Source organism: Bombina bombina, chromosome 6 (genome assembly GCF_027579735.1).
Source record: "Bombina bombina isolate aBomBom1 chromosome 6, aBomBom1.pri, whole genome shotgun sequence".
NCBI lineage: Eukaryota > Metazoa > Chordata > Amphibia > Anura > Bombinatoridae > Bombina > Bombina bombina.
Window position 1 is genome coordinate 1,044,763,608 of NC_069504.1, and position 15,233 is coordinate 1,044,778,840.

Consider the following 15,233-nt stretch of genomic DNA (forward strand, 5'->3'; position numbering starts at 1 on the left):
AAACCATCTTTCAACCATTTAATCTCCAGGCAGTTAACTGCAGAGTATCAAGATCTTGAAAAAATGAATGGACCTTGAGACAATGAATCCTGGCGAAGAGGCAGTCACCAAGGAGGAGCAGATGACATTCTTACTAGATCAGCATACCAAAACATGCACGGCCACGAAGGAGAAATCAGAATAGTTGGAATGCTCTCCTGTTTGATCCGAGCCACCACTCAGAGAAGAAGAACAATAGGAGGGAACATATAAACTAAGTTGTAATTCCATGGAACCACAAATGCATTCACTAGCTCCGCCCTAGGATCCCTAGTCTTGGCTCCATACCTCGGGAGCTTAGCATTGAAGCAAGAAGCCATTAAATCTATATCTGCAACACCCCATCGACGGGTTATTTCTGGAAACACCTCCAGATTTAAAGACCACTCCTACAAATGGAGTTTGTCTATTCAACAAGTCTACTTCCCAATGCTCTACCCCAGGGATGTGCAAGGATGAAAGTTGACATTAGTTCCTCTCTGCCCACCGCAGGATGTGAGACACCTCTTGCATCGTCAATGGGCTCCAGGCACCTCCCTAAAGGTTGATATAGGCTACCGCCGTGATGCTATCCGACTGAAATTGGATAACCTGAGAATAAGCCAAATGAGGCCACTCTGAAAGCGCATTATAAATAGCTCTTAACTCAATAATATTTATCAGTAGGGACACCACATCTTGGCCCCCAAGAACATTGTGCTTTAAGATAACCACAAGAAGCAACCCAGCCAGACGAACTCGCATCCACCGAGATTAGGACCCAGGAAGGACAACGGAAACTAAGTACTAAAGAAACCGACGTGGAGGAAAGCCACCATTTAAGACTCTCTCTTGTCTGAGCATCCAGATGGACAATCTATAACAGGTCTGAATGATTCCCATTCCACTGTCTAAGCATGCACCACTGAAGTGGTCGCAGATGAAACCAAGCAAATGGTATAGGGTCAGATGTCGCCATCATGTGATCCACAACCTCCATGCATTGTGCTACCGATGAATGGACATTAGACAGAAGCAGGGAACATGCCTTCTGAAGCTTTTCCATGCGTTGATCAGAGAAATAAAGACTCATGCTGACAGAGTGTATGACAGTTACTTGAAAGCAAAGCCTTGTAGACAGAACAAGATAAATCTTTTCCAGGTTGATCTTCCAACCATGTGCCCGAAGGCAAGAGAGAATTCTGTGTATTCCTGAGCCACCCGCAAGGATGGAGCCTGAATCAGAATATCCTCCAGGTAAGAAGCTACTGCAATCACCTGGAGATTACAGCCAAAAGCGCTCCAAGCAACTTGGTCAGGACTCAAGGAGCTGTAAGCCAATCCTACTGGAAGTGCCACAAAGTGGTAATGCCTATTTAGTATGGCAAAGCACACAAAATTAAAGTAATCCCTATGCATCGGGATGTGAATAAACGCATTCTTTAAAACAATAGTGGACGTAGTTTGACCCTCCTGAGCTAGGACAAGGACTTTTAAACAATTCCACCTTAAAGATTGGAACTTGTACGGATCTGTTAAAATCCTTTAAATCCAAAAGAGGACAAAATATTCCCTCCCCTTCAGGAATTACAGAGAATAGAGTAGAAACCTTTTCCCCTCTCAGATGGAGCAATGGATACTACAGTTCCCATATCAATAAGTTCTTCCACGCAATAAAAGAGAGCCGCCTTTCTTACAGGATCCTCTGGAACCTTTGAAGGTAAGAAACTATCCCTTAGGGGAAGGGACTTAGAACAAATCCTGTATCCCTGATGGATAATGTCCCGTACCCAGGGCTCCCAAACTGACCGGGACCAATACTTTGATACAATAAAAGTCTGCCCCCCATCCCACTTCACGCCAGGTCGGAGCCGACCTTCTCACGATGACTAGCAGCCTCAGAACAACCTGCTGTGTCCGTGCACCTCTACATAGATTTCTCTGACCGCCTGGGCCTCCCGAGTACAATCTCAGTACATAAGTGAGTCAAGAAAAGCAGAGTGGTGTCATTGGGATCACAGAGACTAATTTACAGAGTAAAAATCTATTATTGGTACTGGAACCCACTGATGAAAGTTCCACCAGACTCCCCATGGAGTCGTCTATTGTAATAGAATCAGATATTGTGAACAGCACAGCAGTATAACCGGTCCCAACACACATAAGTGCCCCCTTGAAAGCCCAGTTTAGGGTGTCTTTCCACCTCCTGACCAACCAAGTCACTTTGATACCGCTCTCCCACAAGACTATTGTGCAGTGGATCTGGAGCAGAAATGGCGTGAAAACGCTGCCTACGGTGGGGACCAATGTCTCCCCAACCGCAACGGACTATATAAGAATGAAGCCTGAGGTCTGAAGTAACCCCATAAGCCTCAAGGAGCTGCCTGTATGATATAACCGGGTTGACCGGTTAACCAGCAACGAGTGCTATCGCAGCTATACCAAGGTCTTAAAAAGTCCATGTAAGAACAAATGCTTGTCAGAATCCTGCATACCAACATGTCAAAGTACATCTCCACCCTTCCCGGTACTCTGGTTAACCAGTGACAAGCTGCCAGCTGTCCAAAGGGGGTTAGGAAATCGCACAGAAAATGCAATGCAGGGACAAGACTTACACCTCTTCTTTATTAGACAAAATGCCATGAAAGAGAGGACAACCTACCTATAAAGAGTCTGTAATTTAGTGTGAAACACACCACATTATCAGACAGGGCATAAATTAGACTGGAAAGAGGCATGAGAAACCCAGCGTCAACCAGTATTATATGCACCAATACTCTTGAGATTTATATGGCTATATAACCCCCAGCTCTCCTGAGCCAATCCATGATAAACTTCTTTCCTTTGTTACAGAGCACCTCTCTCTGCCTACCTCCATTATACGAGGCAAATAACTACTGGGGGAAGTGGGAGGGATATTTGTAGTCTTGTTTGAGGTGTCTTTGCCTCCTCTTGGTGGCCAGCAATAGTATTTTGCATAGGTTATGAATGTTCTTGTGGACTCTCACTGCCAAAAGAAGGAAATAGTGTACAATTTACCTTTAATGTTTACACTGGCTGAGTAGTTCTGAACAGTATAAACTTGTGTTATGCAGTAATTTTTTGTAAACAAAAGGGGTTAATATGGTAACGAGTCACGTGTGAGTTTTTTCCGTTTTTGGGGGGGGGGGGGGAGTTTAGGTATATAATGTCTAATAGCACAACACTATTTTTTTCTCTGAAGAAGGGTTCATCTTCTCCCCAAAATGTCACTTAAATTGCTTGTTTTTAAAAAAGACTGAAGAGTGCTGTGGCTTGTTGCTTAATATAAACCAGGTTTGATAAATATTTAATTTTGACGGCACCTCAGGAAACTGTAACATTGTAAGTTTGAGTGCTACCGCCATCTTGGACATAAAGATTTCTATCTGATCTTGAAGATAGGCAGTCTTTGGCTTCACTAGAAAAACATAAATTATGCTTACCTGATAATTTTCTTTTCTTCTGACGGGAATAGTCCACAGCTGCATTCATTACTTTTGGGAATACAGAACCTGGCCACCAGGAGGAGGCAAAGACACCCCAGCCAAAGGCTTAAATACCTCCCCCACTTCGCTCATCCCCAGTCATTTTGCCAAGGGAACAAGGAACAGTAGGAGAAATATTAGGATGAAACAAGGTGCCAGAAGAACAAAAAATTACAGCCGCCTCAGATAAAAACACGGACGGGAGCTGAGGACTCTTCCCATCCGAAGAAAAGAAAATTATCAGGTAAGCATAATTTATGTTTTTCTTCTTGACCGGGAAGAGTCCACAGCTGCATTCATTAGTTTTGGGAAAACAATAACAAAGCTAGAGGACACTGAATGCAAACAACGGGTGGGTACAAAAGGCGGCCCCTTCGAAAGGCACCACAGCCTGAAATTACCTGACACCCTATAAAAAATATAGACAACACAGGTGAAAATCCGAAGCCCCGGTAACTGCACATTAGTTACACTGCCAGCAAGCCGAACTAGAGACCACTCAGTCCCAGAGTCTATTGAGCCCAAACAGCCTCTGAGGAGTCAGTCCCGCGATTCACGACCCCCATGAAGGTACCCGGCCGAAAGACAAGGACCGCTATCTGCCCCCAAAAGGGAGAACAGATTCCCAGGAAAAATCCAATGGATCATTCCACACGGCTTAACAAAACTAGAACAACCCATGGTTGTCTTATGATAGCAGCGCCCAGGGAGACAAACTCCCTAGAAACAACAAGGACCGAATAAAAAATGAGATCCATACACAGGGAAACACGTCCCAAAAAGGACTCGAGGGACACCTTCATATCCCTAATCCAGTCACATAACCTAAGGTACTCCAGAACAACAGGAGTTCCCAGTTGCCTCGTATCAGATTGAAGCCTGCAGGCTAGGCAAGCAGAGACAGCAACAATAGAATAACTATCCCATCAGTTAGGAAAGCACTCTCCAAGAGAACACCAAACCGTCTGAACAGGAACTCTCAATGACCAGCTTCCAGGTAGGAAAGCTGACTCAACCATCGCGAAACCCAAACCACCGAAAGGAGTTTTAAAGCCTGCTAGCACACATTCAAAGTGCAAATAGCTGTAGCTGGTTTCAAACTGCTAACCTTCCAAGTGCTCACAGCCCTCCGAATACCGGGCTCCAAGGAGCGTCCCCTCCCAGTACCAGAAGCCAGTAGAAAAGAGGACATCAAAAGTCCTCCCACCAAAGGGGAGGACCGACTCTGGAAGAAAACGGTCAACACTACATAGAATAACCGATCCCCGACCTTCCCTCCAGGGTAATGGTTCCAGCCCAAAGGCTAGTCAAAGACTGAAGACAAAAGTCCCAGACCTCTGGAAGAGAAAGGAAGGGTCAACGAGGAACAAAGCCCCTGGGTAGACCTCTGACCGCTACTACAAACGGCATGCTACCGTGATTCGGGATAGACAATGTGCTCGGGTACAAGACCCCCTACACTGCTGTCTTCCCCAAAAAAGGAACACTTCCCAAGGGAAGAGGGCCCTCAGACCCCTAACATCTATATATCAGAATTCAACAGTTAGCAGGAGCCCCAACAGGTTTCAAACCCCCGCTCTAAAAGAGAAGGGAACTAAAACAACGGAAAACCACCCTACCATAGAGGCAAGACCCCTCGGCCATATCGCCAACCCAGTTGAAAGACACATGTAGTCTAGAGGAACATCAAATGCGCCAGAAGACCAGTAGGGACCCGTCAGAAAGACCTAGAGCCTAAGCCATAAGCAAATAAGCATCTCCCAAGAAAAACAGAGCCCCGTCCCCCTCTGAGAGAGACACACAGGACCAAACACCTAAGGTGAGACCGAACGTCTACACACATCTAGGGAGAGACATGGACCTAGGCCAGGGTCCTTGAAAAACGGAATCGATCGAAAGATCTAACTTCCAGAGGAACCCTAAGCTGCCTCCTACGATTAAGAGTTCACCCTCTAAAATTCGTAGACTTGGAGATCTAGCAACAGCCTCAAACCCAAGAGTCTGAAAGAGCTCCTGAACAGTTTAAAAATTCGACACTCAGTGCACTTGGATCGCAAGGAAATCTCGTAGACAAACATTAACACTTGTTACACACACTGGCAAGGTAGCAACCAACACCCGAAGGTGAATGAGAACCCTGGACCCTGCTTGCCAACCCAAAGAGTTAGACGTAAGGCACCCTCCACAAAGCCCCTAACGGAACATTGAGGAAAAATGGTCAACTACCTGACCCCAGAAGGGCGACCGTCTGTAACCGATCTCGACTCTTCACTGTTAAGCCCCAAGGCTAGAGCTGCAATGAGGACACAGAAAAACCTGAACGTCGAGACCGTGGTTAGACCAAGGGTATAATATGGAAAAGATAACAGCCAGAGATCCTTGTAGGATCGATCTTCCAAAAAGAAACTTCTATAACAGGGTAAAATCTGCAGCCTTGCAGCTCCCCACAGAAGGCAGGGAACTCCTGCACACCACCTCTTAGAGTAACGCAACTCTGAGCAGAGGAAGGACATGCCCGTGCTTCCAGACCAGATGATCCACCCAAGGCGGGAAGGAAGGAGACTCCCACCACCGTAAGAAAATGTTTAATAGGCTAAAGAGTCAGCATCCGTAAGAGTGAATAAGCAAATCATTCACCACTCGGAACACCAGACCACATAGGTCACTAACATCTCCCAACTCTAAAGGAATGGAAATTACGGTTCTGAGTCCCCACTGACCTGAAAGAACCATGATGAAGTCTGCAAAAAACAGATCCGTATCCCAGGCGAGTAGCCCGAAACAGCCGACCTTAGATCGGTACTTACAACCCTGCAGTCAGAGAAGTTGTATTTTAACAGTAGGCCTCATACTTTGATAGAATTTGAGCCCGGAATCCATAGCAATAGGTCCAAGAAAATTCGACCCGAAGGATCGATAAATAAAACTAGGAAACATAATTCTATTATTCAAAAAGTGCGCAACTTCCGAGGAAGTGCCCACGCAACCACAAAATCGCAAGTATCTGTTCCAGAGAAGAACATTCTCAAAAACGAAAATCTAACAGACATGAGCTTAAGAAAAAACAAATTAAACACATCCATCTGGATAAAAAAAAAATGAAGGCAGCACCCATCGGGTGAATGCCCAAGGTGAATGAGAACGCAAGTGGACCAGCCGATCAGAGGCTCCATTCACCCAAGCTCAGAACTGGAACCCGAAACATAAAGAAAAATAAAACGGAGACATTAAGGAGATTGGCTTCATCCCCAAATGTCATATCCAATATGCCATCCAGCATCTAAGGCCTCGGATCCCTCGGCCCATTAGGACTGGGATCCTCCAACAGTGCCAAAACATGTCTTAAAAGAACACAAAGACGTGCCAGCATATAACGGAAAGCAAAATCATCCCTCGCCAGATCAACAAAAGACCCTGGCCGAGGTTGGGCCCCCTGAAGCCTCAGAGGCCTATGCTTCCCCAGAAGGCCGAACTGAATCAGGCGATCGCACACCCGGCAGGCCCTGGTTAACAGAACACAGTCAGTATCTTACAAATATTTCACTTGGGAGAAATAAATGAGTCAACGCCATAGAAATCGCCATGTGGAACCGTGCCGTAACCTCTGTCGGAAACAAGCCACCCTCCGGAGGAGTAAAGGCCATAGGGACACCTGCTTGCGTAGTTGAGAAAGGGTCTAGGGCACACGCCTCACGGGACATGAAACCTCGGAGGCGGATGGTTCAATGCACTCTAAGCTCCCTGATTCGGGAGAAGAGAGTACTCTAGAACAGCAATCAGAACATAACTGATGGGCATTGATTACCCTGGCCATTTCATATTCATCACAAGACACATTCTCTGTATCGGAGATATCTGTGTCTAACATATCAGAATCCTCCATAATTTTAGGATTACAAAAATGACAAAAACTAACTGGCACCCTTTTTACACCCCCAATGGCTGAGGCACTCGCCACCTCCTGTGAACCAGACAACTCACAAGCCAGACTCTCTCTGTCGCACACAGTCAGTATACGGAAGTGAGAAACAACGTAGCTGTGCCAGTCACCAAAAGGGAGCGCAACCTTGAGAGATTGTGTCACTGAGATAAGGCCGTTATGTTCCGAAAGGCCGAGAGCCTAGGTATTGCTACACATTAGCAGATAGAACCACATAACAAACATGATTAAAGTCCCCCCTTTTCAATAACCCCCCTCAGGAGATATTAACCCATGATTCCTCATTAAGATAAAAGGAGTCCCACTAGGTACTACCTTGTTAAATTAACATTACATTCACATATCGAAATGAAACGATCTTACCGGAATCTACGCCGTGAAACAGGAACACGGCCCTTCAAGTGTGACAGATAGTAGCCTCGCTTCTGACATGGACTTGAGTGAATAAAGGTAGGCAGCGAAACTGGTCAACGCTGATTACCAAGGAGCTGTTATTATGAGTTGGGATGGGTTCGCAGGAAAACTCTCCCTGCATCTTTGGACTCTAACTTTCATCCATGCTCTCACTGAGAGGCTGATAGGATTACTTAAAACTCCAGTCCCATTGTGAAGAGTACTACCCTCCATAAGAGACTATCTCAAACTTCTGTCACTTCTCTGCCAACCTCCTGTGACGAAAGGCAAAGATTGACTTGGGGGAGGAGGGAAGTGGGAGAGGTATTTAAGCCTTTGGCTGGGGTGTCTTTGCCTCCTCCTGGTGGCCAGGTTCTGCATTTCCAAAAGTAATGAATGCAGCTGTGGACTCTTCCCGTTTAAAAAGAAAATAAATAATTTACTATTGTAACATTATGGGGTCACTCACCTCTTCATGAGACCTGATCAAAATATTACATTCAAGTAAAATTAGTGTCTATCTTTGAGAGTGATGTAACTGGTGATAGCAAACACTGTGTCCTGAGAAACTGTGTTTGAAACAATGTGCATCCACACACACACACACGATAAAATGTATAATGTGCATGTCCATGAATTAGAGATGGTTAGAGTATTTCAGGAATGGAGACCACATAGGAGAGAGTATTACACAAAGTGTGCATCAACACACTTTTATATGCACATATACACACACCACAAAATGACGTGACAGACAGAGTCCACACAAACATCTATCCTGTTACACAGATTTGAACAATCTATTTGCTGCAATAAAGGACTTGTCTTGAAATCAAGAAAACATATAAAAACATTAAATCACACGTTATATTAATTACTGAATTTGAAGAACGGTATCTACAATGTTGGTGCAGAGCAAACGTTTGACAAGCGAGTTACTTTCCTGCTATTTGTCAAAACCACTGCCCTTCTCATACATGATGGTTAGATATAAAATTCCAGGAGAAAAGGTCTCTATCCAAACCTGAAGCACTCAAAATCACAGACAAGATGGAAAAAAAACAGAAGAAAAAAAAAAAAAGGTTTCCAGTGATGTCCAAAAAGAACAATAATTTATACAGTTCATATGTTCCAGCAAACGCTTTCCTCCATATTTAAGGTCACCAAAATGAGCAGCATTATAACAATGGCACCCACAGTCCAGCATCTGATGCCTCAGGTGCGTTAGATCTATTGACCTGTGTAACACATTACTGCAGCACGAAATATGTTTATTCACCCTTTCTTTTCTTCTTCTTCTATTTTATGAGACTTGCAACACATAGTGATGAAAGTATCTTAAAGTCCTCCATAGTGTTTTGTTCACTTGCTGCCAAGAGGAGTTCCACAAACGTTTGGTTGCTGCTGCTCTAGTTTTCTGGATGCTGTAAAAATGCAAACAAAACAGTGTTAATACCATGTATTTGCAGTCGAATAATAATTTGTGCAACTACTTTTATATTTAATGTTACATTTGCTTATGCTATGTATCTGAAATACTCTGCACACCAATTAGATACCTAGAGTTCTGGGTACCTATAAGGGCTAACCAAACTGATACAATGGGAGACCTAACAAACCATACGTAGTCAAGTATTTGCTGGCCCCTAATAAACATGCTTTTTATGTGAAAGATAGAAATAAGAATGGGGCTTTAATTACCGTTTTATTAAAGATGTCTGTACAATTAAATATACTAGCCACATCCCCAAATAATGACCATTTGATAAATTGTATAACCTACAAGATAAACCTCTGCTAGATGTATACTATATGCTTCAATTGAGAATACTCCTTTCATAATAGCTAATTTACCATAGAAATCCACTCCTATATTTTATGCATGAAAATGAGATTCAATGCTGCTAATCCATAATCACATATACAATAAATAAATATATCTATATCCATCTATCTATCTATATATATATATATATATATATATATATATATATATATATATATATATATATATATATATATATATATATATACACACACACACACATCTATATGTATATCTATCTATCTATCTCTGCATCACCATTGTCAATAAAACAAAACATTTTTACACTGCACATTCTGGAATAATAAAATACATTAACGTTAACAGTACCCTGTCTGGTAGTTAAATAGTAAACAGGATGGCTTATATCTCAGCAGATGTAAATTCAGCAGGTGGAATTAAGTATCTGGAGGTTAGAAGCTATAAAGCTATGCAAGTTTGAGCTATCACATTGGCCTTGACAGCCACTCATTACTGCATTCCATGATACAGGTACATAACAGTGGATTATTATAGTCCTCATTGTATGTAATGTATTAAAAAAGAACATTTGTATTTAACGTTTATTTTTTTGTTACATAGCAATTTTTTTTTTTAATATTGTTTTGAAACACTTTATTATTGTACTTAAAGGGACAGTCTACAATACAATTTAAAAAAAAAAAAAAAAAGATAATCCCTTTATTACCCATTCCCCAGTTTCGCATAACCAACGCAATTATATTAATATACTTTTTACCTCCGTTATTACCTTATTTCTAAGAACCTTCTGACATCCCCCTGATCACATGACTGTGACTATTTATTATCTATTGACTTGCATTTAGCATTGTGTTGTGCTAAATCTTAAATAACTTTCTGTGCCTGAACACAGTGTTATCTATATGGCCCACATGAACTATCCAGTCTCATGTTGTGAAAAGCAATTTCAAAACCATGTGATAAGAGGCAGCACTCAAGGGCTTAGAAAATAGCCTATGAGCTTACCTAGGTTTAGTTTTAACTGAGAAAAAAACAAATTTGATGATAAAAGTAAATTGAAAAGTTGATTAAAATGACATGTCCTATCTGAATAATGAAAGTTTAATTTTGACTAGACTGTCCCTTAAAGGGACACTGAACCCAAATTTTTTCTTTCATGATTCAGATAGAGCATGCAATTTTAAACAACTTTATAATTTACTTCTATTATCATTTCTTCTTTGTTCTCTTGCTATTTTTATTTGAAAAAGAAGGCATCTAAGCTAAGGAGCCAGCAAATTATTGGTTCAGAACCATGGAGAGCACTTGTTTATTGGTGCTGTCCAATCAGCAAGGACAACCTAGGTTGTTCACCAAAAATGGGCCGGCATCTAAAATTACATTCTTGCTTTTCAAATAAACATACCAAGAGAATGAAGAAAATTTGATAATAGGAGTAAATTAGAAAGTTGCTTAAAAACAGAATTTATGCTTACCTGATAAATTACTTTCTCCAACGGTGTGTCCGGTCCACGGCGTCATCCTTACTTGTGGGATATTCTCTTCCCCAACAGGAAATGGCAAAGAGCCCAGCAAAGCTGATCCCTCCTAGGCTCCGCCTACCCCAGTCATTCGACCGACGGACAGGAGGAAATATGCATAGGAGAAACCATATGATACAGTGGTGACTGTAGTTAGAGAAAATAATTCATCAGACCTGATTAAAAAAACCAGGGCGGGCCGTGGACCGGACACACCGTTGGAGAAAGTAATTTATCAGGTAAGCATAAATTCTGTTTTCTCCAACATAGGTGTGTCCGGTCCACGGCGTCATCCTTACTTGTGGGAACCAATACCAAAGCTTTAGGACACGGATGAAGGGAGGGAGCAAATCAGGTCACCTAAACGGAAGGCACCACAGCTTGCAAAACCTTTCTCCCAAAAATAGCCTCCGAAGAAGCAAAAGTATCAAATTTGTAAAATTTGGCAAAAGTGTGCAGAGAAGACCAAGTCGCTGCCTTACATATCTGGTCAACAGAAGCCTCGTTCTTGAAGGCCCATGTGGAAGCCACAGCCCTAGTGGAGTGAGCTGTGATTCTTTCAGGAGGCTGCCGTCCGGCAGTCTCATAAGCCAATCGGATAATGCTTTTAAGCCAAAAAGAAATAGAGGTAGAAGTTGCTTTTTGACCTCTCCTTTTACCAGAATAAACAACAAACAAAGAAGATGTTTGTCTGAAATCTTTAGTAGCCTCTAAATAGAATTTTAGAGCACGGACTACGTCCAAATTGTGTAACAAACGTTCCTTCTTTGAAACTGGATTCGGACACAAAGAAGGTACAACTATCTCCTGGTTAATATTTTTGTTGGAAACAACTTTCGGAAGAAAACCAGGCTTAGTACGCAAAACCACCTTATCTGCATGGAACACCAGATAGGGCGGAGAACACTGCAGAGCAGATAACTCTGAAACTCTTCTAGCAGAAGAAATTGCAACCAAAAACAAAACTTTCCAAGATAATAACTTAATATCTACGGAATGTAAGGGTTCAAACGGAACCCCTTGAAGAACTGAAAGAACTAGATTTAGACTCCAGGGAGGAGTCAAAGGTCTGTAAACAGGCTTGATTCTAACCAGAGCCTGAACAAATGCTTGAACATCTGGCACAGCTGCCAGCCTTTTGTGAAGTAAAACAGATAAAGCAGAGATCTGTCCCTTCAGAGAACTTGCAGATAATCCTTTCTCCAAACCTTCTTGTAGAAAGGATAGAATCTTAGGAATTTTTATCTTGTTCCATGGGAATCCTTTAGATTCACACCAACAGATATATTTTTTCCATATTTTATGGTAAATTTTTCTAGTTACAGGCTTTCTAGCCTGAATCAGAGTATCTATTACAGAATCTGAAAACCCACGCTTTGATAAAATCAAGCGTTCAATCTCCAAGCCGTCAGTTGGAGGGAAACCAGATTCGGATGTTCGAATGGACCTTGAACAAGAAGGTCCTGTCTCAAAGGTAGCTTCCATGGTGGAGCCGATGACATATTCACCAGGTCTGCATACCAAGTCCTGCGTGGCCACGCAGGAGCTATCAAGATCACCGAAGCCCTCTCCTGATTGATCCTGGCTACCAGCCTGGGAATGAGAGGAAACGGTGGGAATACATAAGCTAGGTTGAAGGTCCAAGGTGCTACTAGTGCATCTACTAGAGTCGCCTTGGGATCCCTGGATCTGGACCCGTAGCAAGGAACCTTGAAGTTCTGACGAGACGCCATCAGATCCATGTCTGGAATGCCCCATAATTGAGTTATTTGGGCAAAGATTTCCGGATGGAGTTCCCACTCCCCCGGATGGAATGTCTGACGACTCAGAAAATCCGCTTCCCAATTTTCCACTCCTGGGATGTGGATTGCAGACAAGTGGCAGGAGTGATCCTCCGCCCATTGAATTATTTTGGTCACTTCCTCCATCGCCAGGGAACTCCTTGTTCCCCCCTGATGGTTGATATATGCAACAGTCGTCATGTTGTCTGATTGAAACCTTATGAATTTGGCCTTTGCTAGTTGAGGCCAAGCTTTGAGAGCATTGAATATCGCTCTCAGTTCCAGAATGTTTATCGGGAGAAGAGATTCTTCCCGAGACCATAGACCCTGAGCTTTCAGGGGTTCCCAGACCGCGCCCCAGCCCACCAGACTGGCGTCGGTCGTGACAATGACCCACTCTGGTCTGCGGAAGCTCATTCCCTGTGACAGGTTGTCCAGGATCAGCCACCAACGGAGTGAATCTCTGGTCTTTTGATCTACTTGAATCGTCGGAGACAAGTCTGTATAATCCCCATTCCACTGTCTGAGCATGCACAGTTGTAATGGTCTTAGATGAATTCGTGCAAAAGGAACTATGTCCATTGCTGCAACCATCAATCTTATTACTTCCATGCACTGCGCTATGGAAGGACGAAGAACAGAATGAAGTACTTGACAAGAGCTTAGAATTTTTGATTTTCTGACCTCTGTCAGAAAAATCCTTATTTCTAAGGAATCTATTATTGTTCCCAAGAAGGGAACTCTTGTTGACGGGGACAGAGAACTTTTTTCTTTGTTCACTTTCCATCCGTGAGATCTGAGAAAGGCTAGGACGATGTCCGTATGAGCCTTTGCTTTTGACAGAGACGACGTTTGAATCAGGATGTCGTCCAAGTAAGGTACTACTGCAATGCCCCTTGGTCTTAGAACCGCTAGAAGGGACCCTAGTACCTTTGTGAAAATTCTCGGAGCAGTGGCTAATCCGAATGGAAGTGCCACAAACTGGTAATGCTTGTCCAGAAAAGCGAACCTTAGGAACTGATGATGTTCCTTGTGGATAGGAATATGTAGGTACGCATCCTTTAAATCCACCGTGGTCATAAATTGACCTTCCTGGATGGTAGGAAGGATCGTTCGAATGGTTTCCATTTTGAACGATGGAACCCTGAGAAATTTGTTTAGGATCTTGAGATCTAGAATTGGTCTGAATGTTCCCTCTTTTTTGGGAACTATGAACAGGTTGGAATAAAACCCCATCCCTTGTTCTCTTATTGGAACTGGATGAATTACTCCCATCTTTAACAGGTCTTCTACACAATGTAAGAATGCCTGTCTTTTTATTTGGTTTGAAGATAATTGAGACCTGTGGAACCTTCCCCTTGGGGGTAGTTCCTTGAATTCCAGGAGATAACCTTGAGAAACTATTTCTAGTGCCCAAGGATCCTGAACATCTCTTGCCCAAGCCTGAGCAAAGAGAGAAAGTCTGCCCCCCACCAGATCCGGTCCCGGATCGGGGGCCATCCCTTCATGCTGTTTTGGTAGCAGTGGCAGGCTTCTTGGCCTGCTTACCCTTGTTCCAGCCTTGCATCGGTCTCCAAGCTGGTTTGGGTTGTGAAGTATTACCCTCTTGCTTAGAGGATGTAGAATTAGAAGCTGGTCCGTTTCTGCGAAAGGGACGAAAAACATAATTTATGTAAGAACTTACCTGATAAATTCATTTCTTTCATATTAACAAGAGTCCATGAGCTAGTGACGTATGGGATATACATTCCTACCAGGAGGGGCAAAGTTTCCCAAACCTTAAAATGCCTATAAATACACCCCTCACCACACCCACAAATCAGTTTAACGAATAGCCAAGAAGTGGGGTGATAAGAAAAAAAGTGCGAAGCATATAAAATAAGGAATTGGAATAATTGTGCTTTATACAAAAAAATCATAACCACCACAAAAAAGGGTGGGCCTCATGGACTCTTGTTAATATGAAAGAAATGAATTTATCAGGTAAGTTCTTACATAAATTATGTTTTCTTTCATGTAATTAACAAGAGTCCATGAGCTAGTGACGTATGGGATAATGACTACCCAAGATGTGGATCTTTCCACACAAGAGTCACTAGAGAGGGAGGGATAAAATAAAGACAGCCAATTCCTGCTGAAAAAAATCCACACCCAAAATAAAGTTTAACAAAAAATATAAGCAGAAGATTCAAACTGAAACCGCTGCCTGAAGAACTTTTCTACCAAAAACTGCTTCAGAAGAAGAAAATACATCAAAATGGTAGAATT

The 15,233-nt window shown here is 42.8% G+C and overlaps 1 protein-coding gene across 1 annotated transcript in view; it reads right to left on the reverse strand.

Annotated features, from left to right (window-relative positions):
- Window positions 1-8,544: 8,544 nt before the first annotated feature.
- Window positions 8,545-15,233, reverse strand: part of IPO8 (importin 8) — a gene marked incomplete in the record, with an annotated part of 217,276 nt that continues 210,587 nt past the window's right edge. Inside the window, 1 exon segment of the mRNA XM_053718807.1 lies at window positions 8,545-9,281. Coding sequence (XP_053574782.1) covers window positions 9,220-9,281 — 62 coding nt within the window.